The sequence below is a fragment of the Sinocyclocheilus rhinocerous genome, unplaced genomic scaffold (assembly GCF_001515625.1).
Source record: "Sinocyclocheilus rhinocerous isolate Xijiao unplaced genomic scaffold, SAMN03320098_v1.1 scaffold963, whole genome shotgun sequence".
Lineage (NCBI taxonomy): Eukaryota > Metazoa > Chordata > Actinopteri > Cypriniformes > Cyprinidae > Sinocyclocheilus > Sinocyclocheilus rhinocerous.
This window is the reverse complement of record NW_015638949.1, coordinates 1,158,707-1,184,753: the sequence shown is the minus strand read 5'-3', so window position 1 is coordinate 1,184,753 and position 26,047 is coordinate 1,158,707. Positions and strand designations below refer to the sequence as shown.

At 35.6% G+C, this 26,047-nt stretch overlaps 3 protein-coding genes across 5 annotated transcripts in view; 2 read left to right on the top strand and 1 right to left on the bottom strand.

Annotated features, from left to right (window-relative positions):
* Positions 1-15,292, top strand: part of LOC107750262 (twinfilin-2-like) — a 21,799-nt gene extending 6,507 nt beyond the window's left edge. The window contains exons 9-15 of the mRNA XM_016565574.1: positions 10,341-10,514; positions 11,005-11,100; positions 11,918-12,022; positions 12,852-12,977; positions 13,079-13,229; positions 13,319-13,440; positions 14,284-15,292. Coding sequence (XP_016421060.1) covers positions 10,341-10,514; positions 11,005-11,100; positions 11,918-12,022; positions 12,852-12,977; positions 13,079-13,229; positions 13,319-13,440; positions 14,284-14,451 — 942 coding nt within the window. The 3' untranslated portion in view covers positions 14,452-15,292. The remainder of the gene's footprint in view (positions 1-10,340; positions 10,515-11,004; positions 11,101-11,917; positions 12,023-12,851; positions 12,978-13,078; positions 13,230-13,318; positions 13,441-14,283) is intronic.
* Positions 15,293-16,027: 735 nt separating this feature from the next.
* Positions 16,028-19,015, top strand: LOC107750261 (cytokine-inducible SH2-containing protein-like). The gene is made up of 3 exons (XM_016565573.1): positions 16,028-16,594; positions 17,236-17,390; positions 17,902-19,015. The coding sequence occupies exons 1-3, from the start codon at positions 16,575-16,577 to the stop codon at positions 18,390-18,392; spliced, it is 666 nt and encodes a 221-aa protein (XP_016421059.1). The 5' UTR covers positions 16,028-16,574; the 3' UTR covers positions 18,393-19,015.
* Positions 19,016-20,252: 1,237 nt separating this feature from the next.
* LOC107750260 (hemK methyltransferase family member 1-like) overlaps positions 20,253-26,047 on the bottom strand; it is a 9,160-nt gene continuing 3,365 nt past the window's right edge. Inside the window, exons 8-11 of one of the 3 annotated variants that reach the window (XM_016565569.1) lie at positions 23,766-23,871; positions 23,564-23,659; positions 21,979-22,089; positions 20,253-21,012 (exon numbers count right to left, since the gene is read on the bottom strand). In XM_016565569.1, the coding sequence (XP_016421055.1) occupies positions 20,970-21,012; positions 21,979-22,089; positions 23,564-23,659; positions 23,766-23,871 (356 nt within the window). In that variant the 3' untranslated portion in view covers positions 20,253-20,969. Of the gene's footprint in view, positions 21,013-21,978; positions 22,090-23,185; positions 23,206-23,563; positions 23,660-23,760; positions 23,872-26,047 lie in introns of those variants that run through there. The other 2 variants (XM_016565571.1, XM_016565572.1) reach the window with 2 other exon arrangements.

Here is a 26,047-nt window from a genome sequence, read left to right as displayed (position 1 = left end):
ATAGTCATACTAAAGCCTGGTTTTCACTTAGGTCTGTTTGTTACTAAAAAATATCAGATTACTCAGTTGTCAAAATAATCAGTAGATTACTTGATTACCAAAATAATCATTAGTTACAGCCCTAGATTAGTTAAAATATTTCTAAATATAACTGCATTGTTTTACTTTTTGTAATTAAAAGACAAATTTTTGTCATTGAAAATTTCTTAAAAATAGTATTAAAATATTGTCACGTTCTAGTGAACCAAGTATCTGCATTTTGTCTCATCTCTTGAGCACTGTCACACCCCTTGTGTCGATAAGCGGTGATATAGCTCATAATTTTCCAAGTGTCTTCAGGTCAACCATACAGGTGCATCTCAATAAATTAGAATGTCAAAGAAACCTGGGCTTCCATACCTCCTCAGCAGTGCCAAAAACTGATCACCTCCATGCCACGCCGAATTGAGGCAGTAATTAAAGCAAAAGGAGCCCCTACCAAGTATTGAGTACATGTACAGTAAATTAACATACTTTCCAGAAGGCCAACAATTCACTAAAAATGTTTTTTTTATTGGTCTTATGAAGTATTCTAGTAATATGCATTGCTAAGAACTTCATTTGGACAACTTTAAAGGTGATTTTCTCAATATTTAGATTTTTTTTGCACCCTCAGATTCCAGATTTTCCAATAGTTGTATCTTGACCAAGTATTTTCCTATCCTAACAAACCATACATCAATTGAAATATTATTTATTCAGCTTTCAGATGATGTATAAATCTCAATTTTGAAAAATTGACACTTAAGACTGGTTTTGTGGTCCAGGGTCACATATATTCATGAACAAAAATCAGTTTGAATAAAGAAAGCAATAACTTTGCCATAGTATCCTCTCAAATGTTAAAGTTGCCACTGTCATTGCATGCTTTGCATGTGCTGCACCGCCCCGCCCCCAGAAAAAAGTTCAGGCTCAGTTTTTTTTTTTGCTTTAACCCCTGTATATTGTATTCTATTATATTATATATTACTAATTAATATGATTATTAAATGCTGCTTTTCATTTTTACAGGACAGTATGTATTATTACAATATAATATATATCTTTTAATGTGATAAAAAAAATAAATCAAAGTGTGGGAGCATGGTCAGATTTTCCCACTTTTTTGTCTCTAGCTGATCACATGCCTGCTGCAGAGGATCCAGTGGTGAGCAAATGATGTAATGCTAAATTTCTCCAAATCAGAAGATTTGTTCAGAAGAAGAAACAAACTCATCTAAATCTTGGATGGCTAAAAGTCTCATTTTTGGTTGAACTATTTCTTTATCATAAAAGGAGGAATAGGGGCTTGGGATTTTTTTGCACCCTCAGATTCCAGATTTTCCAATAGTTGTATCTTGACCAAGTATTTTCCTATCCTAACAAACCATACATCAATTGAAATATTATTTATTCAGCTTTCAGATGATGTATAAATCTCAATTTTGAAAAATTGACACTTAAGACTGGTTTTGTGGTCCAGGGTCACATATATTCATGAACAAAAATCAGTTTGAATAAAGAAAGCAATAACTTTGCCATAGTATCCTCTCAAATGTTAAAGTTGCCACTGTCATTGCATGCTTTGCATGTGCTGCACCGCCCCGCCCCCAGAAAAAAGTTCAGGCTCAGTTTTTTTTTGTTGCTTTAACCCCTGTATATTGTATTGTATTCTATTATATATTACTAATTAATATGATTATTAAATGCTGCTTTTCATTTTTACAGGACAGTATGTATTATTACAATATAATATATATCTTTTAATGTGATAAAAAAAATAAATCAAAGTGTGGGAGCATGGTCAGATTTTCCCACTTTTTTGTCTCTAGCTGATCACATGCCTGCTGCAGAGGATCCAGTGGTGAGCAAATGATGTAATGCTAAATTTCTCCAAATCAGAAGATTTGTTCAGAAGAAGAAACAAACTCATCTAAATCTTGGATGGCTAAAAGTCTCATTTTTGGTTGAACTATTTCTTTATCATAAAAGGAGGAATAGGGGCTTGGAATATTCAAAAACAGTGCCATACTCCCCTGCAGGTCTGATTATGGCTGTATAAATACTGCAGTAGTCACTGTGCACCAGTTGACAACCACTTATAATGTATGCTAAAATCTCACCTCCACAGGCATTCTGGTTACCCACTATTGATGACTGATGGTCCGCTGTCAGAGGTCAGCCTCTGTGATGTGTTCTTCCAGCAGGTGGCATCATTCACCTCTCTCTTGGAGTTTCAAACACGGAGTTGCTCACCGTAGGACTTTTGAACTGTAAATAGATTGGCCTTGATGCCAAGTTGTATTTCTTTGTTCATTTTATATCTGTATCATTAAAACTTTTTTGTAAAACATTGTAAAGTAACCTGTTCACATTTTCTGTTTTGTTTTTGAGGTTGTAACAAAGTGTTTGATCAAATTGACTTGTGTGGGAGAAGTAAAACGTTTCTGCAGATCTGCTCTTAGCTGATCAAACTACAGCAGAACTCAGCACCTGTAGATTTAGCATCTTGTGAATGTAGAAATGTCAATGGAACAATTTTTAAATTAAATATGCAACTGTCCAAAGACATGGTTTTGAAGCCTTTCAGACATGCTCAGCTGATGTGTAGCTCAACATAATTCCGTCTGTGAGTGCAAATTGCTTTTATGGCATTCTTTTACTGGGTTTTGTTTTCTTGTTTTTATGTATTTTGCTTTTGCAATACTGGCATTCTTTTGAATCGCTTATAAAAACAAATCGCATAACAATATACACTGACCACCCCTCTCTCAAGTTTCACTTTATTTTGTTCAAGTTACTTTGCACTTATTGAGGAAATGCTAGTTGTGTTTATGCTAGTTTTGAGGGGGAAAGGGGAGAATGTTAATTCGATGATTGTGCCATTGTAGCTGTTTTCACTTTAATTGTGTATTTAAGAAGCATACTATGAATTTAGCTTTGCAAGATGAGAGCAGGCGGCTGCGGTCGAAGGGTACGGTGCTTTGTGGCTAATAAATCGGATGTGATCTAAATTCTGTTGCTTTTATATGAAAAAATACTTATGTTGAACAAGACACCCAAAATACCGGTTAGTTACTTTTCCCATCAAATATGAGTTTACTATCCATTTTAGTTTAGCCTGCGTAAGGGTGACCATTTTCGGAGACAGTCCCGTTATTTGGGGTCTTCTTGACCCCCACTGTAACGTTAGCTGTCCACAGAAATGCCCCCGTTTTATAACACGTTTTAAACAGCCCTCAAATACATTGCAAAAAAGTCCGATCACCAGTGATTATTTTCACCAACAGAGGGGGCTGCGAGCTACACTGATTACGCCGTTACTTCAGTGATGAGACATCGTTTATTCTGTTTGTATGTGCTTAATAACAGGACTTGAGCAGGGTGCGAAACTATTCTGCAAAAATTTCCACACACATCTTAAATCTACCAAGTGAGCAGGCACGGATTAAAACGCACAGGCTTGCCTAGGCTGCAGCCTAGGGCCCCACGTGTGCAGGGGCCTCGGATTGGCCAGACTATTTTTATTATTTTAAATTTACTTCAGCGCGAACAAAATAAAAGACCCTCATTGGCCCATAAGAAACATTAAAGGAGGATTTGTTGCAGAGCATCTGACAAAATTAATGTCTTGTATTGTGTTGGCCTTGACGGCCAGCTGGACAGGACCATGGAAAGATTAGTCCCCTGCACAATCTGACTTTGCTGCAGCCTAGAATTAAACTGCTGGTTTCGTTTGGCCAGAGGAGAACGGCACTCGTTCGACACACTATTTCCCCGTTTAATACTGTAAAGCTGCTTTGACACAATTTGCATTGTAAAAAGCGGTAGCCTATATAAATAATGGTGACGCCCTGATGTGCGCAAATTGGTCTACATATTTAGGCTGTTAGTATGTAGGCTATAATAGGTTGTGTAGTTGTCTATAGCTCTGTATGATGTTTGAAAAATTTGGTCTCTATTTGCACTTGAAATATTGAGAGAGTGGCCTACTTTGATTATGGCTGTACTTACTGTTTGCACTTAATACACTAAAGAAATACCTGTGTTGTTTATTATATGTTATTTATACTGTTTTTATTTCTATGTTCAATTTGTGAAAAGGACTTAAGTTAGGTCAAAGGTTCTAGAAGCTCTTAATTCATGCACAGTTCTAAGGTCTGAAGAGACTCACATGAGATTATACAGGAGAGAAGCCAGTAAGTTTGTGGCAAAACCTCATACAGTGCTTGAGTGTTGTTGTCTTTTACTGCAAATGATAATTCATACTCAGAAAGTAGAACTGAAATGACATTTATTACAAAAAGATTAGTCAAAACAATTCAAAATGCACCTGCAGACTATACAGTCATGTATTTGGTCATTGAGAATTTTTTTTGAAATGTGTAAAAATCTCGACTTCGTCTTCTCGTGAACCCAATCTCGTGTCTCGTCTCATCTCTTGAGTTAAGTGTCGGCGTTAATGATAATCAAACAAAAAAAGACAAGGAGAAAATCACTCCCTTCTCTTGACAGAATAGCATTTGTAGCTTTTATAAGAATTTATATATAGTGACAGTTGTGCCCTACCATCACATTCACATCTATGCAACCAATAAATAAATTACTAAATTGTTTACAAGAGCACATATTTCTTCATTGATCTAGTCACTTGAATCTGCTCTCAAAAAGCACCAGATTTATTTATTTAAAATTAAAATGAACAAAATTTTCTTATGGGGGCATACCCCTCCCGCCATGTTTCTGGTTCTGGTGGTTACAGAGGAGCTGAGGGAGTTTCTGGCCCGGGCACGAAGTGGAACCGGCCGCCTCATCCAGGTGTTGATCAGAGACGGTGAGTGAGCAGCAGGGGGTCTGAGGGGTTCACTCAGTTCGCAGAAAATTTAATGAATCAGAAAAGGTAAGGCATCAAGATTAGTATCTTGTGAACGAAAAATGCTAGTGCATTAACCAAGTTCACTTCAAGACTGAAATGAAACATCTGTTCCTACCTGCTTAGATCAAATGTCAGTGAATTTTAACCATCCTAATCCTAATCAAAGCTAGAAAATATTAGTGTTTCATGGGATAAAACTTCCCAATAGTATTACGACTATTTCAGTATGACACCTAAATTATGTACCATGGTACAATGAGGGTGTCAAATGGCAATACAATGATTCTGAACGATTACCATATTCATGTAACATGGCATTTACATAGGACTCCAAGGTCAACTTCAATTAATACTACAGTATATATGTCTAAAAAGCATAGTATGGCCATAGTACCCTAACCAAAAAACTGGTTTGTACCATGGTACTTTTTGGTACCTTTTTATTAGTGGAAGATCAATGTTTACTCAATTAATGGCTTGATTTTCACTTCCTAAATGGTTATGAGCTCAAATGGTTAAGGTGTAAAACTGTATAAATAGGTAACATAATATTTTCCCTGATGTGAGATTCAACTACAATCTGTGCTTGAGTAACAGCTAAGATGTTAAAACAGAAAGACACTTGGACAGATTTTTTTTTTAATGTGAGGTTAATTAAAATTAGTTGAAATATGACTTAATGTACTGTTAATTTATACTATGATTGGATATAGTGTCACATTATTCACTGACTTATTAAGTTAATATCAGAATATTTAATTTAGCAGTTTTATTTTTATATTAATCTTTACATTTAATGTATTGTTTTTTCTTAGGTGGAATTTTTTTATTTGTTGTTTTATCGTCCAGGTGTCACCTGACATGAGGAAATAGTAACAAAACACATTTCACAATGTATTTTGATTCTGCGTTCACATGCTGCTGTAGTTCAGATGACACTTCATTTGGCATAGAAACTGAATGGTTCTTGAGGGATGAACTGTGCAGAGGTCAAAGGAATGATGGACTGTTCTCTGTTGCAATAAAAGTGCATGTGTGCAAGCGTGCATTTGCGTACGAGGCCGAGTGTCAGGTACTGTTGAAATGTTAGCTCATTATCAGATGACAAGATCCAGTTGCTGGGAAGGAAAGGGCAAAACGCTATCAAATTTGAGTGAAGTCACTCTGTCATTACCTAACCTGACTTCATGATGTGTGCATGTATTCCACATGGCTCCAGTCAAATTAAACAGTATAAAATGTGTTTTTAAGTATTTGACCTTCCAAAAGTTGGGGTCAATAAGATTATTTTTAATGAAAGAAATGAATACTAGTTGCTGGGAAGGAAAGGGCAAAACGCTATCAAATTTGAGTGAAGTCACTCTGTCATTACCTAACCTGACTTCATGATGTGTGCATGTATTCCACATGGCTCCAGTCAAATTAAACAGTATAAAATGTGTTTTTAAGTATTTAAAGTACCTTCCAAAAGTTGGGGTCAATAAGATTATTTTTAATGAAAGAAATTAATACTTTTTTCCCAGCAAGGATGCATAAAATTGATCAAAAATGTCAGATAAGACATTTATAATGTTAGAAAAGGTTTCAATTTAAAATAAATCCTGTTATTTATTCATCAAAGATTCCTGGAGAAAAAGATTTCCGCAAAACATATTAAGCAGCACAACTGTTTTCATAATTGATAATAATAATAATAATAATAATAATAAAGGTTTCTTTAGAAGTTGGGGTCAATAAGATTATTTTTAATGAAAGAAATGAATACTTTATTTCCCAGCAAGGATGCATAAAATTGATCAAAAATGTCAGATAAGACATTTATAATGTTAGAAAAGGTTTCAATTTAAAATAAATCCTGTTATTTATTCATCAAAGATTCCTGGAGAAAAAGATTTCCGCAAAAAATATTAAGCAGCACAACTGTTTTCATAATTGATAATAATAATAATAATAATAATAAAGGTTTCTTTAGAACCAAATCAGAGTATTAGAATGTTTTCTGAAGGATCATGTGACACTGAAGACAGGAGTAATGGCTGCTGAAAATTCATCTTTGCCATCACAGGAATAAATTACATTTTAAAAATATACTCAAATAGAAAAGTTATTTAAAATTTTAATAATATTTCACAATATAACTATTTTTACTGTATTTTTGATCAAATAAATGTAGCCTTGGTAGCCTTTTCTTTCAAAAACATTAAAAAATCAATTGTACCTTCTAGTTTGCTTTAGCTTCAAACTATTAGTGAATAAATAAACTTATGTTGCATATCGCATGAAATGCAATTATGCTGGACAATTTTGTCCAGAGCTACATGATACGATTTCTTGTCAGGTAGACTGTTCAGCCTTTTTGGACAGCTCCAGATGTTCTGACATCCAGTGGTGGCCTAATGCAGCCACAGATGGATAGTCTTCAGGCTGGTACAGTATATGGCTCTTCTCCTCTATGTTTGACGCCTAAAGTGTGTGAAGACGTCTGGATCTGAATAGACTGGGTTGTTTTGGGGTTCATAGGGTGCCTTTGTGTCTCACAGAGATGATATTTCAGGAAATATAAAACAGGTCAAGACAGATTTGGATCTTTCTGGTGACAGAGTCACATGTGTATCCCAACCCTTATTGGTGGGTAGCACAGACCACATGGTCAGGAGCTAGTCTGTGCTCATGGTGATAGGAAAACGTCTGAGCTACAGTCTTATAGTGTGCCGACATATGGTGCAGACACTCAGTTATTCAGCCAGATGTGTGATATTCTTTACAATTAATGTATTTGTATATGACAGAACTCACGGAGACAGAAGGATGGCAGATATATGTTTGTTTGTTTTTCAAATTGGCACATATGTGCAAACAGCTTTCTGTATGTGTGTTGTTAAGGGGTGAGTAAAAGGCTGATGGAAAGTATGTGTCTGTGCTGATAGCTGGAATGTGTGCAACCTCAGAATAGCAGCTGCTGCAAAAGACCATCAGGAAATCCCCTTCCAAGGTCATTCGGACTGGTAACGTGTATGTGGGTAGATGTTTGCACTAGATCTGGTTATTGACATGCTAGCTTTTTTTCACGGTGTGCTCATTAAAGGTTTATTTCAGTTAGGTGCAAAATCTTTCAATCACTCTGCACAACCTTTAGATGCCTTAATCCACAGGCCTTGACCGTGTTTGCACTTGTTCATCCAGTTATAGAAGGACTGTTGTTTCATTCAGTCTTACACAGCAGTGCAGCCAACAACTTTGTCCATATTGAAAATCACTTTGAATCCCTTTTCGAAGGCATAGAGTAAAATACATTGATTGTTTAAATGAATTAATTAATAGAGCGTGTTGTAGGGCCATTTAGATTTTTAAGAAATAATTTGCACCATTGAGAATAGTGGGAAATATTATTATATAAGAATGGGGAAAATTTATATTAATAGATGCAGTGAAGTAATTTTTATGAAAAATCTATAATAAATGGCCATAAAATATACTTAATTTTCTTTATGCAAAATGTAATTTCATATTTTTGTCTTTTTATGTTTGGTATGAACTGTTTACATAACATTCACTCAAATAACCCAATTTTTTATATCCAACAGAATAAAAAAAAAAAAAACTTTAAACTTTTTTAAAATTCAAAATAAAAAATATTCTTACATTTAAAATGTGAATATTCTTAGTGCTTTTAATTAAAATCAGCAGTAACCATTAGATTAGCACTTTTAAGTCTTTGTGTACAAAGAAAAGCTGAGGACAGCAGGGAGGGAAGTGGGCAGATGCACTGGTAAATAGATTATTGATGTGATAAGAGATGCGTACTGAGAAGCATAGCTGTTAATCTGAGTGTCGATGCCTGAAAGCAGAGGGCAGGGCTCTGGAGGACGTGCACCAGCACAGCGCACTGTTCACGAGGAATGATAAAGCGGTGGGAAGAAAGATGATCCATTCGAAAAGATGAAGCCTTCCAGTGCTTCATTACAGTGGTTACAGAGAGTGTTCTGGTTCGTATGTTTCAGGAAGCAAATGACATGCATTTGAGAGTGATGTGATCAGTGTGAAGTTTGTAAACTGAGACAATAGACCAAGGACATAAAGAACCAGTAGAATCAGGTGTGACATCTCTAACGTTAAATGTTCTTACATCAGTGAAATATGCTGTGCTGTTTTCATGCGTTCTTGTATTGTTTAACTATCTGATGAGAGAATACAGTCGAGAGGAAATTGAAAATGATAGAAAGATCTAATCATTCGTTATATTAGAATGGTTACCAATGGATTCTTAATGGATTATTGTTTGAAAACCTGTTTTACAAGAGTTACAGTGGTCTGCATTATACAGTACAGTCACTGTACAGAGAATTTATATAAAAACTTATATTTATATAAATGTATAAATATGAACACTGCTTTTCATATGAGCATGAATTGCTTCTTAGAACTGTTGTGATGAGCACTTTATGATGGAAATTTACGTTTTTTATAGTAAAAGGCCCTTAAAACCTTCTGATATTGTTCTCAATGGAACTCTAATGCTTTTGTAACTTTGTTGTGTCTTTAATACTTTTATGATATATTCACAATCAAAATGCTATCATACTATGTATGCAATGGGAACTATTTTTTCCACCCTCCTTATTTCTATCACAAAAGATTTGCGAGTCAATGCAGAGGTTCTCGGTGGAACTCAAAAGTTTTGCAAGAGAACAGAAAATTGCTGAAATATAATTTTTCCTCCCATCTCAATTTTTTTTCCCATCACCATGTCTCTTTAGCGCATTTTCAAACAATTGCTTATGCATTTTTGCTTTTAATAATGGTGGACTTTCAGAGATGTGGCAAGTTGTTGGTCATAGTTTTGTATGCTACATTGTGAATAATTTATGGTTGCATAATCTAAAATGCTGCATAATCTAAAACTGTTCTATAAGGTATTATATTATATTATATTATCTGAAATAATATTATAGTTGCATCAAAGTGACCAATTTTCCATTGATCAATTTTATTAAAAGCAAAGTGTATGTTTGCATATGTAAGATACACAAAGTATGTTTCAGTTCATTAAAGATGAGATGATTATCAGTTCATTACTGCTGAGAATATATTGTGTTATCAGACATCCCTCAGTACTGGCTTGTTTAATATATAAATAACTGAAGGTTGAATTTATGTGTATTATTGTGTACGTGTCTCTAGGTGAACTAAGCAACTTGGGCTATATTGGGTGTAAGATACAAGGTGTGTCATGCTCTTTTTATAGCAGGATGTAGAAAATGGACAATATTTAACTTATTTGTTATCAGCAGTAGGCCATTACCCAAGCCTAGCCTTGTAAACACATTTAAATTGATCTGCGTGATGCAATATAAAATTACGCAACAGATTTTTGGGATTGTTGTGTGCGATGTTGGTTGCACCAGGTTTGTAATGAGAGAGCTTTTTTATGTGTGTTTCAGAGCAGCTGGTGCTGGGGGCATACAGAGAGCCACGTCAGAGCTGGGACAAAGACTATGACCACTTCCTGCTCCCCCTGCTAGACCCTCACGAGCCCTGCTACATTCTATATCGGCTGGACACCAAGAACGCTCAAGGCTATGAGTGGCTCTTCATCTCCTGGTCACCTGACCAGTCTCCTGTAAGTTTTAACATCCAGACATGAAGATGTGTGGCTTGACCTGATTAGCTGGAATAGCTTATTCAATTGGTCATATAAACATGCACTCGTAAGGTTCCAGATCAAATAAAAACAGATCTACAGCTTTAAGAAGGTTTTTTTTGGTGAACCAAAGAATAAAAAACCACTCAAGAGCCTTTATAATATTTAAATAGAATCTTATTTGCATGCTCATCAAAACAGGGTTCTTTGGACTTTAAGCAACCTCCTAGCAACCAATCAGAGCACACTAGCAACTGCATCTGTATGTATTAAAACACTCAGAACATCTTAGAAACTGTAATGCAATGCCCTGGCAACCAGATATTTTCTTTTTCCAGAAAATGTAAAAAATGTAACTACTTGTGATAATTGTGGTAAACCTTAACACACCATTGTGGTTAGAGCTGTGAGTGTTTATTTTGTTACTGTTTATTTATTTAATAAAGTGATAACTTGCCTTTCACTACAGGTCCGGCAAAAGATGCTGTACGCTGCCACTCGGGCCACAGTTAAGAAAGAGTTTGGTGGTGGACACGTCAAAGATGACATGTTCGGCACAGTTGAGGTACTAGCTTACACAAGAATGTCAAGACTGAAGAATATTTTCTGGTAGTAAAATTGGTTAGTTTTCTCTATACTCTTTAGATTTACAAAGGCAGCTTTATCTATCATTTTAATATTAATTAATATTAATATTTAATATTAATATTTGATTTAAATATTTACAATTTTGCCTCTTTGAAGGACTAATGAAGTTATAATGAGGGACGTGCTGATGAATGGACTCAGTCCACCTGTCATCCGTCTTCAGCTGTCAGTCAAATACCCTGAAGCTGGATTATTTACAGTTGAAAAAGTTTACAGAGTGGACCACCATGTTCCTTAATTTAGAAACTAGACACTTGGGGCTGTTGGTAATGTTCTTGGAAATGATTACCAGTCATGGTCATCACAGACAGGACTAAATATATACTGTACATACACATACCATATTGAACAGACAAATTTGTAGTTTTATGGGAGGAAGTTGTATATTTAATTGAGAGTCTATATATATATTTTGACATATTGAAAGACCTATATAAGCTTGTCTGGGAAGTGGGAATAAATCTATAATTCATTAATTAATTTAAATGTAAATGTTTGGCTGGTAAAAATATTTTTGATTGATTATTAATGAATCACATTGGGGAAAACAAATATCAGATAAATAAAAATCTTATAAGATTCTTATATCTTATAAATCTTATAAAAATGAATAAATGAACTAATATAATTAAATTTAAAAAATGGTTTTTATTTCTGATTACTTGAAATAATTGCTAAATTAACATCAAAGTGCAAATTAAATAAAGCTTTTGGGCTTTTTTCACCATCACCAGGAGGACGTTTGTCTTCAGGGGTACCTGCGACACGTGACTTCATGTTCTGCACCAGCACCCCTGACAGCAGCTGAACAGGAGCTACAGCGAATCAAAATCACAGAGGTGAGAAAAGACTGTAGACATGCATCTAAGATCATAATTATAATATTGTGACGAGTGGGGGCGGGGCCGAGAGCCGTGGGAACGGAGCGAGGCCGGTGGAGTAATTGATAATGAGCGACACCTGCACCACTCACCGGTCTCGCTCCGTTCCCACGGCTCTCGGCCCCATATATATTCTAAAGAAAGAATTAAGAAGAATAAAGAACTTTTAAGATTTTTAATTTGTTTTTGCCATTACATTAATTTCATGACAATTAAACACACTTTATGCTCAAACATTTTGTTACTGTAAGGCATGTGAATATTTTACTTTAGTTTTTGTTTCTTTTGTAACTCTCAGTTATGATTTCCAATAGTTTACACTAAAACATATTTTTTAATCAGGATATATTAAAGATAATTGAAAATGTCATGAAAATAATCCAAAAATAAATAGAGTCTTATAAGACCCCTAAAAAATAAGGCTTTTAAACAATAAATATATATACTGTATATTGTATATGTATAGTAAAACTAATTTATATATTTTATTTCTTTCAATGGTTTTGGAGTCAAATATGGATCCACCCATATGGACATGGTCATCTACACTCATCCAGCATGTTAACATTTTGCTTTTATTTCCACTCTTATCCACCATCTCTTACCTGCATAAACAAATTTATCCAAACAACAGAAGTGGCATATAATAAGTCTTCCATGACCAAGGGTAGCTCATTGGAATTGTTTGGGAAAATGTTTTTAATAGAATGACAGGAACTCTTTAGGTCATAATTTACAGTGGTGGGATACAACATTAGTAATGAACTGGTTGTGTCTTTGCTTGTAGGTGAAAACTGAGAGCACTGTGGACCCCAAACATCAGACTCTACAGGGTCTTGCCTTCCCATTACAGGCTGAGGCCAAACGTGCTCTACAGCAGCTCGCAGAGAGACGCATTAACTACATTCAACTAGTAAGACACAGACACACACATTTATACTTCCAGTATGTTCTTATTAGATACTACCTTACCAAACTGATTTGAAATGTTACATTTTTGTTTTCTTTTTATAGAAGCTAGATACAGAGAAGGAGACAATTGAACTCGTGCACACCAGCCCGACAGAAATCCGTGATCTACCCTGCCGGATCCCCCTTGATACACCCAGATACCACTTCTTCCTCTACAAACATTCACATGAGGGAGACTACTTCGAGTCTGTGGGTTAGTCACTCCATTCCTTATCTCATCTATTACAGTTATGTAATAAAGTTAAGCAAACTATTCATATCCTCCTCTATCACTCTCCATAGTGTTCATATACTCCATGCCAGGATACAGCTGTAGCATCAAGGAAAGGATGCTGTATTCCAGCTGTAAGAGTCGACTTCTGGAAGAAGTAGAGAGGGACTTCCACCTAGAAGTGGCTAAAAAGGTAAAAACAAACTCTGTCACTCGTTTTTCTACCAGCATGAGAGTTACAAGCCCAGAACTTCATTTAAAGTTAGCATGAAATTAAACTCATCCCTATTTACTCTAACCAAGCCAACCAAGATCTAGATGAGTTTGTTTCTTCATCTGAACAGAGCATTGAGCATTATATTACTTTCTCACCAATGGATCCTTCGCAGTGAATGGGTGCCGTCAGGATGAGAGTTTAAACAGATGATAAAAACATCACAATAATCCACAAGTAATCCACATGACTCCAGGCTATCAGTTAATGTCTTGTGAAGTGAAAATTCATCAAGATGTTTTGAACTTCAAACCTTTGCTTCTGGCCAAAATATGAGTCTATAATCCATAATAATTCTTTTCTAAAAAAAAGTCCATGCCCTTTTTTTGTTCCTCACATCAAAATCCACCTACATATCCATTTAGAACTGTTTTGGACTGTTTTCGCAAAAGGTAAATGGTATTTGATCTGTGCATATTTCGCTCCTGATCCAGAGGACCAGGACACTGCAAAAAGTAAATAATGAATAAAGGACTCATATTTTCTCCAGAAGCAGCGGTTTGAAGATAAAGTCTTAATGATGGATGTGTTTATTATAAGCATGCAGCTTTTTACTTCACAAGACGTTAATTGATGGACTGGAGTCTTGTGGATTATTGTGATGTTTTTATCAGCTGTTTCAGCTATCATTCTGACGGCACCCATTCACTGCAGAGGATTTTTATTGAATTCATTGTATTTATATGCATTTTTTCACTCAATATCTCAATATCTGACCAAAATGTTTCTAAATCTTTGTGTTTGTAAATGTGTCCATGTTAGTTGGAGATAGATAGTGGAGAGGAGCTGACAGGGGAGTATCTGTATGATGAGGTCCATCCTAAGCAGCATGCCCACAAGCAAGCATTCGCCAAACCTCGTGGCCCTGCTGGGAAGAGGGGAAACAAACGTCTAATCAAGGGAGGTGGAGAGAACGGTGGCAACAGCTAGGAAGGACAGAAAGTGAGAGGAAGAGAGAAATGAACTTCAGTTGTACCCTAAATGTTCTACAGCTCCCTGTTTGCAGGGTAATTTTTCATCCTGCAGAGAGGGTGAAGGAATAATTGGAATACTGTGCTCAGTTGTTGTTAATGCAAAAACATTTTTTGTTTTTGCTGTCTTTGGCTTGTATTTCTTTTTACTCAATGTTATTAGATTAGGTGTGCTGATGTGCATATATTTAAGAGAAAAACTCAGGAATTAATTTTATCTGTACATTTTCTGAGCATATTTTTGTTACATAATCTCATACATGCATACACACTCAAAACTCATTAGCATTTTAAGCATATTAAAATTGTTGATTGTGAAAGATGGATATGATAGATCAGTCATATTTAAATGTGTTTTTTAAAAGTAGAAAAGACGTTTTGTCCAAGAAGCCTTTTTTAAAAACTTAAGCAGTCACAAGTCCTACAGAACCTACAGCCATTTCATAAAAAAAATACATACACGTACACACTAGAGCCAAATGTGACACGCAGACAGTAACATATATGTTGCAAGAATTGGCTATGGTCAAATATTTAGACATGTGATTTGGATTAATTTTAGGATTAATATTTAATATTTTAAAACGATAACTTTTTTTATGTGTTTTATAGTTACAGTTTTTTGATATATAAACATGTCTCATAACGTCATTCATTGACTGACACCATGGTCCCACAATATTTACCGTCAAGTGCACAATTTTGTGTATAAGTTTCTGTTAGTAATCAAAACAATTCCAAATAAAACATTTTTGTATGACAAATATCAACATTTTTCCAGCATTGAGAATATATGAGTGTATAATTGAGTGATTAATTTGGCAACTAAAATTGAAATGTTTAAAATCATCATGTTCAGCAGAAATAATGTAAAGTTGTATCCAAAAAACAAACAAACATGTTTTACTTGATTTTATTTTGTATTTTATTTATGGTTACACTAGACTACATTAACATAGATCATTTATATTTATTCATTTTTTCTTTTCTTTCTTTCTTTTTTGTTTTGTTTTGTTTTGTTTGTTTGTTGGTCATTGATTAGATTAAAGGTCATACACAAAATAATCATAAGTAATACAAATAAATAGTAATTATCAGTAAATGAAAATGTACACCTTTCTCTTGTATTGTTTATGAGCGTAACTTTGCATAAATAAAAACAACTTTTACTGAGTGTTTGGTGGTAATTATTATTTGGTAAATCAAGATCTATTCATAAACTGTACCGCAATTTAAATGGGAGATACACCTGATAGCCTCAAGATGGCAGTAAAAAAACGTTTAGAATGATTTCTCCGTCTGAAACACTAAATAACGTGTATAGGCCGCTGCTGTCACCACCGTCGCGCTAGGTGGGCGTGGCTTCAGCAACAAATAGTTAATTCGATGACAGCTCGAGAGAGGCGGGCCTTAGCGAAGGGGAGGACGTGATTGGCTTAACTCAGGGCAGGCGCTCAGTTTTCCTGGAAAGTTCTTGGAACGCTAGACGTGCGGTTTCACGAGAAACGCCGTTTTCATCCTCGAACGTCAATTACAAACATTAGGAAGCAATTACAGACCAGCGCCATAATAAAACTCCCAAATAAGTCATTCAAGGATCATTCCAGTGCTAGTCCATTACTCACGAGACTGCTGTATGCTTGAATGAGAAAGAAGAGGGGGTTGATTCTGTGGGTTTCACAGAGCTGCACTGCTGATGGCGTCAGAGGCGCTAAACGCGGGGGGATTCTCAGAAAACCAATTCTGGGAAGTCAGACGAAGTGAACAAGGCAAACCCTGCAGTGTTCCGCTTCTTGTTCAGTTTTAGGGCACGAGCTGAAAAGAAACCGCTCGTTTACAAGAACCATGTCCGTGTTTTCTACTCGCGTAGTTTGTTAAACAAACCCGTAGACGAGTCGCGCAATTACATGACAGTCGGAGACTCCTGACGCTGTTCGACCACCTTCCTATGCTTGAGAAATATCTCTGAACTGTTTGTCATCGCTGAAGGAAGACCACATTATTTTTGGAAGTCCGAGTAAAAACCTTAGGAACAGAGAAACTTTAAGAAATCCGGCAGATATCAAACCAGATATCTTCACGATGATTCTGTGCGTCCAAGGGTGAGTTTTAGCGACCCATCTTTATTAAATGATCACAACAAAATATAGAGATAACAACATCTAATAGTTCATTAACGAAATACCACACATTCTTGTTGAGGACGCTAAGCATAGCGTGAAAGACAAACGACTCCTAAATTATTATTACTTATAATAATAATAATAAAAATAATACAGTTATTTTGTTAAGTAAAAAAGTAAATATAAATATGTAGTTTGCTTAATGTTTAAAAGTATTTTTTGGAACAGTGAAACATATCTGTTTCACTGATATAATTGCAATAATTCAGCCTAATGAAAGATCTTGATTTTCTTTATAGTAATATGTGTATTAACATAAAATATAGTAATATGTGGCATTAATAGCATATAAGGGGGAAAAACCTACTATTTATTTTTGGGTATCTCTCACAAACAATTATTCAATATACCTCTGTGAATTAAAAAGCTGAATAAGCAATTTCTGTAAATGTGTATTTCCGTGCACATTTGAACATAAGCCTATAGTGATTGGTGCTGACAAAAAAATGAAAATAGAAAAGTCCTATATGCCATTGTTTTAATAAGTTTTCTTTTTAAGATGATTGCAAAAATTTAAATACTTAAAATTAATAAAAAAATGTATTTTATTTTTTCCCCAGGCCAGCTCATTTGCGAGATACTTCTGATCAAATGGTCAGGTTTCCGGTGGTGACTTTCTCATCTCCCCGCTGCATCCATGCAACCGTTACCTTATGGGACCCTAGCAAAGATTTCAGATCTATCTCCAATAATTTCTCCTATCTGGATGCCTCAGGTAGAATGCAAATTTAAAATGTTACATCTATAATAATAATAATAATAACATTATTATTATTATTTTCATAACAAAATTGCAGTTAGGATTCATTCATTCATGCATTCATTAATTCATAAGCCCTCAAATCCATGAATTAAGGGTCATTCTATAAAACAAGTGCTTTTTCCATTATGTTTTTAAAATAAAGTGTGTTTAATAATGTGTTGAATTAAAAGCTATAATCAAAAGGTAAATTATAACTTTTTATTTAGGGATAGAATTATGCTTTCAGAAAGGTACATTTTTTGTTTCATTTGCTTTTTTTTAAATAAATTGTACATATACAGCAATGAGAATTTGGAAACACAGTTGTGAGGACATGCTAAAAAATTGATAATTTTTAAAGGCTTCTAAAGGCACCCGTTTTGTAGAAGGACCTCCTGTGGCTTTTTAACTACAATTTTTATCCCTGTATCCATATAAATTCTCCAATAATAATTCATTTATTAATCCCTCCATTTTTTTCCAGGTTGGTACTGGGGTGCCATCTCTGCCAGTGAGGCCCACTCTGTCCTCCAGGGGGCATCGGAGGGTACTTTCCTGATCCGTGACAGCAGCCACCCTCTCTATATGTTGACACTGTCTGTTAAAACTTGTCGTGGTCCCACGAACGTCCGCATTGAGTATAGTCTCGGACGTTTCCGTCTGGACTCCACTTCCCCGGCCAAATCTCGCCTGCAGTCCTTCCCTGACGTCCCCAGCCTCGTGCAGCACTACGTGGACTCCAGGAACAAAGGGGAGGAGGAAAAGACTGAGGAATTGGATCACGTAACTTCACCAGCACCCAAGGAATGTGCGGTGTTGCTAAAACTCAAAAGGCCGATCCATCGTCCTCAAGCCTTTCCTTCTTTGCAACACCTCACTCGCTTGGTAATCAACAAACATACCACTTGCACAGAAAGCCTGCCTCTACCGAGACCATTACTTAAGTATCTTCAGGATTACCCTTTCCAGCTCTGACATTGCCATGGAAATGCACACCACGGCCAATCACGAGCTGGATGCTGATGTTTTGAAGGAGACAAATGAAATGCACAGCCCCAATCAGAAGTTTGAGTCAAAAAGCAGTGTTAATCACTTGAAGAGTGACTCTTGTTTCTGGAGCAGGTTTTTGATGGTCAGCAAGTCTATCTTGGTAGATAGATCTTTTTTTTATATACCAAAGTGGGACTGAGTCAAGCCATGTCCAGAAATTGACTCGTAAAGAAGCAAGACGTGACTCAACCTTCGTGTCATACTGTTAAAAGCGTGAGAGGTTAAACCACAGGCTTGGGGTTTAAGATGAATTTACTTTTGTACGGGTTACGTGACCCCTTTAGGAACGGTTCAAAATGAGAAACTCTGAGCTCACGAGAAGTACATACAGTACATAGCTTGGTTTTCAGCACTCTATAAATGCGAGCTTAGTCACTGAACTGCCTTGACTGGAATTGTTTCTTTCCTTGAAAGTGAAATGCAGTGAAATGTTTTTTTTAAATTTTTTATCCAGATTTACATATTTTTTTCTATGCCCACAATGTGGAATTTGTATGTATTTATGGATGAAAAATCCTTCATTTTGTAATAAAAGTGACAATCAAATTTACTTGAATTCATAATGTTTTATCCAGGATTTTATCATGTCTTTTGTCACTTCTGAGAATAATTTGAATTTATAGAAGTGCAATTATGTAAAATGCATGGCATGGGAAAAAAAGCCTAAAATGATGAGGGCAGATGCTGAGTAACTAGAAAATGAAACCTTTTTCGCAGAATGAAACATACAGAAGTGCTACAGAGAATCAAACAATCAGAATCAGATCTCTTCTACGTACTGGCCTTCCAGTAAGACTATCAAACAAGGTCATTCAAAACTGTAATCTCAGAATAATAGGATTGTTAGATGAACAAATGAGCATGAAATTGATTTGCAATTTAGTTAATCTCAGGACAAAATGTGTGTTATACAAGGTTATTAGATGGCTTTCTGAACGTATCCTGAGCTATGGCCATAATTGTTTTATAGCCGAACACAACTATGTTCAGAAAAGATCAAAATTAATTGAATCCATTAACTCAAAAGATATATTTTATATATTTAACATCAATATTGGATTTTTAAAAATTCTTTCCATTTGGTCCCTTTTTTTTATTTTTTATAAATTAATAAATGTAAGGAATGTTAAAATATTTTTAGATGTTGTGGCAGTTTTTGTCATGGGCAGAGCTTTGGTAATTTGAAATGCCTATGATTTGAATGTATTGAAAAGAAAGCTATGGGATGAACAAGCATAACAGAATATTAATGAGAAATGAAAGACATACACATACATATGAACATAAAAACATTGTTTCCTCATCGTGAATCATTCTCGCTGCGTACCGTGATTAGCATTTCCCAGAAACTGAGGCAGAGCTTTTTCTGAAACTCGATCTCAGTGCTGCGCAAGCTTAAATAAATTTGCTGGTGACGTAAATATGTAAATATCCTTTATGTGCAATAATATACGTGAGAACAGTATTAAAAAAGGTAATCGTTGAGATCTATTTTAACAGTTGCTTCTTATTTAATTATCTAATCAATAAGATTACAGTCTAAATATTATTTAGGAACATAAAAACAACAAAAAGGTATTAAAAATATTTTTTATTATAGCTTTGCATGTCTACATGAACAATAAAAAATATATTTAACAGTTGCTTCTTATTTAATTATCTAATCAATAAGATTACAGTCTAAATATTATTTAGGAACATAAAAACAAAAAGGTATTAAAAATATTTTTTATTATAGCTTTGCATGTCTACATGAACAATAAAAAAAAAAAATATATATATACATTTTATTTATTTAGACTCCGCAGTATTTTAATACACATTACTAAAACAAAGAAAAGAGGCAGTGGGTGTAAAATTCTGTTTCACTCATTAACAGACTAGCACAGACAGATTATGACAGATGGTGTATACTTGTATACATTGTGGTAGCGGAGCATGTCGGGTTGTCTCTGTCTTTGTGGGCTAGCTGAGCGAGCGAGCTAGCGGCAATTGGCCAGCTGTTTCGCAGAATGAGCGCATTACTTCCAGGGAGAGACTAGCGCAGGACTGGGAGGGGGAGTTCTTAGAAAAGGCCTCAATAATTACCTTCAGCCTACTGCACCCTGACACTTGCACACTGAGCACATACTCACAATCAATGCAATCTCACCACAACAAACCACAGCCACACACACACACACACACACACCAATTAAAAGGAAAGCGAACATAGAAGCCATAACAACAGTAGGTTACAGCACAAAACAAATAGAAAGCTGAGGTCGCCGGATTTCAGGAAGGAGCTTCTCGGTAGGATTGGCAGGTTTTTAACTCAGTGCATGCTGGGAACTGGCAGGACAGTGAGGAGACTGGCAGTGTGCCGTATGTAGTTTGGCTGCAGGCATTTTTTTAATGGGCATTTGCTAATGGTAAAGTCTCTAGCTCTACCTATTGTGGTGTTATACTAGATGATCATCTTCATGCCTGTCTTTCCTAATGTATTTCCCTCTGTCCTTTCTCTCAGCCATCCTCTCCTTTCTTCTGTAAAATGCAAAATCGTGGCCTGTAACATAAAAAGAATAACAATGTGTTTACCAGAATACTATACACATGTAATACTGCTGACTCGGCACCCAGAGATAACAAGGTAATAGACTTGTCTACTAAGGTTGCATCAGTTTTCATTTACAGGCCGTTTTTAGTAGGAAATATTGGTATGGAATTGCACCAAATAATGGAGTGATGATCCAGTACAACAAAAGCTCACACATATATTATTTTTGAAAAATATATTACCGGTATATTTCAAATCACATTTTTAATATACCCTGACATTTCCGGGGGTTTTTTTCTCCTCATGGGAATAAAAATAATATTTAGTTAAAACATACCACGAAAGACAAATGCCTTAGTTAGTACATATTTGCTATTGAGTAAGTAATTTCACATTGCTCATACTCACACTGTAACATGGACTCTGTCTAGGAACAAACATTCATGGAATGAAAATGTATTACTTCCAAATATATATTTTTTTCACACATTTGTCAGACCAGACATTTGCAAACTTTTGCACATTCTTTTGCAAACATTTGCACACACACACACACACATTAACTTTTATGTACAGTATATTTTATTATTAAATATTATATTTAGTATTATACATGAATTAAACATGCAATACATTTTTAATAAATGATTTTTTAAAATTAAAATTTTTTAATATCCCCTGACATTTCGGAGGGGGGGGTTCTAATGGGAATAATAATAATTAGTTAAATCATTCCACGATAGACAAATGCCTTAGTACATATTTGCTATTTGCTATTGAGCAAGTTATTCCACATTGCTCATACTCACACTGTAACATGGACTCTGTCTAGGAACAAACATTCATGGAATGAAAATGTATTCCTTCCAAATATTTTTTTCCACACATATGACAGGCATTTGTAGCAAAATTTCATTGAAATTAAGGAAACATCAACAAAACAAAGGGCAGGCCAAGTTTACAGAAGAACCTTACCTGTTGGTGAGGTCACAGCGGGTTTCTAAATAAAGCAACCCCGGCATCATCTCCTCTATCAGCTGCTGAATGATTGGAGGATGGCATGGGGCAACCTCCAGGTAAACACGCCTGGGCAGACAAAGACATTTAAAAGTGTAAGAGAGGAAAAGGTTGGGTGGAGATGATGTTTTACCAAGTAAACAATCTCGTAAGCCATTAGTCATGAAGAATAGTAAATCTGAGATGGAAAAACTGAAAGCTAATGCTAGAATAATCCCATTCTATAGAGGTTCTCGGTATCTATGAAAGGGCAGCATGTGTCATTTCTACGAAAGACACAAGTCTTGAGTGGACACAAAATAAGACACCCAAGGAAATCTGAAACCCTATATAGACCACTTGAAGTTCACAACGTGCACCGACTAGAAAAACGACACATGCAATGCTCTCAGGCCATAACGAGTTTATCACTCATCCGTTTGGCGAAATGTGAAATCGAATTTATCATTTTAAGGGCATGGAATATGATCACCTTACACAAGACAGGCTTTGCAACTCTCATCACCAAAGGCTAATTGTGTTATTTGTTATTGTGTAATGTGTATGCATGTATGTTTATGTGTATGTGTATTTGTGTGTCTTGGGAGTGATGAAGGCAGGAGGAGGACTGGGAGAATGTTCTGGTCCTTGGAATACTGTTATCTACTGAACTACAGAGAACTGTGCTGCACTCGATTCCCTGAAGCATTTAAGAAATGCTGGGAAAGCTTCTTAGTGTGATTATACCATACTATTTATACTGCGTTCGGATAAAAGGCCACTCACACAAGAATATTCAAAGAGAATCAGTCGCTCTGACAGACCACATATGAGGGCTTTAAAGGTGACATATCATGAAAATCTGACTTTTCCAGGATTTAAGTGCTATAATCAGGTCCCCGGTGCATCTACCAACCAAGGAAACATGAAAAAGATTAACCCAATCACTTTGTTTAGGTAAGCCTTTTTCTGCAGGCGTCTGAGAAAACGAGCACGTCTGATTTCGCTCCCTTGGTAATACTGCTGCCACACAGATCTAAAATAAACATGCAATTTATTTCCCAGCCGTTTACCTTCACAGACATAACCTACTGTTTTTTGTAACTCGTGTGTTTTTAACGTAAACTTGTGTGTGAATGAGAACTTAGTTTAGTACTCACATGCCTGTGACAGCCGCTTTCTGTCCATGTGCTTCGGATGTGTGCTCTTAGAAAACCGTATATCAAAAGTTATATGGTTTAAAACGCATGATTTCAGTGCGATAAACATGATAATCAGAACCAAAACAGATGTTTTTTAGCAGGTACCAGCTGTAATGGCGCAGCTCTATTCTGGAAAAGGGGGCGGGGAGCAGCAGCTCATTTGCATTTAAAGAGACAGGCCCGAAAAACAGCTGTTTCTGCTTCCACTCAAAATACGCATTTTCAAAATGATATAATAAATTATCTGTGGAGTATTTTGAGCTGAAACTTCACAGACACATTCTGGGGACACCAGAAACTTATATTACATATCGTAAAAAGGGGCATAATATGTCTCCTTTAAGCAAACACACACTTCTTACCCTCGCTGAGTTAAGAGCTTCGAGCTCAGAGCCAGAATTGGGCGAATCACAGACAGCCCATCGAAACCCCCGTCCAATGCGCTGTGGTCTTCAAACCTTCAAGGGTAGAGGTGGGGCCGGTTAAAAGGCTACATGAGAAGTTCTCAAACACATACATCAAAGGTTAAAGCACAATTTGAGAGTGTCCGCATGTTGGCCTAACCGGAGTATCTCGGTTTGTAAAGTCTCCATGTCCTGACTGAGCAAGTAGGGAGGGTTGCTGATTAGAAAGTCAACGGGGTTGCATTTGCTCAGTATCGCATCTGCACCTAGGAATGCAAAACACATTTTGATCTCTTGCTGTCATATGCAAAACATAAATTTGCACTGGAAGCTTCTAAACTAAACAACAATATTGACCAGATAAGAAATTAATTGACATGAATGTTGAATTACATACTTGTAATATCTGGAAAGTTTTAGTTGTTGTGCTTGAATCAAATACTATCAAACTATACACATATACACTACTGGTCAAAAGTTTGTGGTCAGTAGGATTATTAATAATGTTATTTATTTTTATTTTTTTACAGAAATTAATATTCAGGATGCATTTAATTGATCAAAAGTGACAGAAACAGCATATATAATGTTACAAAAGGTTTCTATTTAAAAAAAAACAAAAAAAAACAACTGTCTATTCATCAAAGAAGCATGTATCCAGGCTTCCAAAAAATATTAAGCAGCACATCTGTTTTCATCATTGATAATAATAACAAATGGTTCTTGAGCACCAAATCAGCATTTGAATGATTTCTGAAGGATCATGGGACACTGAAAACTGGATGCTGAAAATTCAGAGAAATAAATTACTATTTAAAACATATTAAAATAAAAAAGTAATTTAAAATGGTTCAATATTTCACAATAGTACTGTTTTTACTATATTTTTGATCAAATAAATGCAGCCCTGGTGTGCATAACAGATTTCTTTACAAAACTACTACTCAGAAAAAATGTTTAACCGTAGTGTAAATTTTATATAGTATAAACTCTATTAGGTGCCATTTATATGTATATACAGTAGTATAATAGTATTTGATTTTCTCATGTATGTATACTGTACACACACACACACACATAGTATATGACGTAAAAAACAGGCTGTCAAAACCTGCATTAGTGTCAAACATCCATGAATCTCCTGAAAAGCCTCCATTTATGTCTGTTAGCTCAATAAACACAACCCTTGTTAACTAAAACACTTAACATTTCTGCAGAAGTACCTTCATTTATGCGGTCAGTGAAGTGCAGCGTTTAAAGAGCAAACAAGTTCATCTCAGAGTCTAATAATAGTAATGTGGGTAAGGCCACAGAGTTAAAAATATAATATTTAGCATTCAGACGGGCTGTTTTTAATGCCATCTAGTGGGAAGAAAGGCACGATCTTTAACAGGAAAAGCCCAATAAATCCCTGTAATTAGCAGAACATTTCCATGTCACTACCTTAGAGGCCCTTCTAGGATTTGGGCTGAATCGTCTGGCTCGATCCATCGAAGTCTTGATTATCTACTAGCGCTCAAGTCACACTAATGTTAAATCAATTATGAATGTTATGATAAGGCCCACAATGAATCTCTGAACTCTTTTTAGTTTCTTCACAGATTGTGGGTGGAAATTTTGTGGCACATATTTAAATGTGGAAAATGGAGCTTATTACTGGCATCTGAAAGCATGATGAAATTAGCCACAATATTTAATAAATAAACATACAAGGAGTGTGGGATGTGTAGAATTGTGTATGGAATGACCGACATTCAAGTTCTGCAGAAATGCATGGAGTTTTCTATGGAATTTTGAGTTGTGCATTACGTGCAGGTCTACAGTTTACTTGTGACTCATGCGTTGATCACTTCGGCCAGTCATAACAAGAGAGAAAATCACGGAAATGGGACAATCAAAAGATGCTAGTCACTCCCTCATGCTGCATTCCTCTCCACACTCTAAACAGCCAAGTGGCCTTGTTAAAGTTTCATCTCAGCTTTGAAACATCAGCAAGTAATTTGTGAAGAAACCAACAAAGAATGAAAATAACATGTCTAGTCTTGACCTGGCTTTGATGACACTTTGGCTAAGAAATATTTCCATTCTGTCAGCTTTTGTCAAATTAACCTTAACCTTTGTTTATTCAAATCTCTCAAGGCTAGATGCGAGATCAACACAAGCACACAAACAGCACATTCTGCATGGAAAGTCTAACTGAATCCAGATGATTAAACAGTTTAGTGCTAAACTTTGGGATTCGTGTTCCATCTAAATTCATTATCATTTGGATCTTAATGTGGTTCTCCTCATAAAAATTAAATTTCATGACAATTAAGTAAGTAATAGATCTTGATAGCTTATTCCTGATAACCATTTTATAACCATTATTAAAGGAAATACTTAATGTGGCAACCCAAGTATCCTGTTATTTTTTGTTTAGAAACATAATCATCTGTGTGA

Bases quoted from the DNA above. Each gene is read 5' to 3' on its own strand.
- LOC107750261 (XM_016565573.1), top strand. From the start codon at position 16,575: ATGATTCTGTGCGTCCAAGG. The intron at 16,595-17,235 runs GTGAGTTTTAGC...TTTTTTCCCCAG, and splicing joins ATGATTCTGTGCGTCCAAGG to GCCAGCTCATTTGCGAGATA. The intron at 17,391-17,901 runs GTAGAATGCAAA...ATTTTTTTCCAG, and splicing joins CTCCTATCTGGATGCCTCAG to GTTGGTACTGGGGTGCCATC.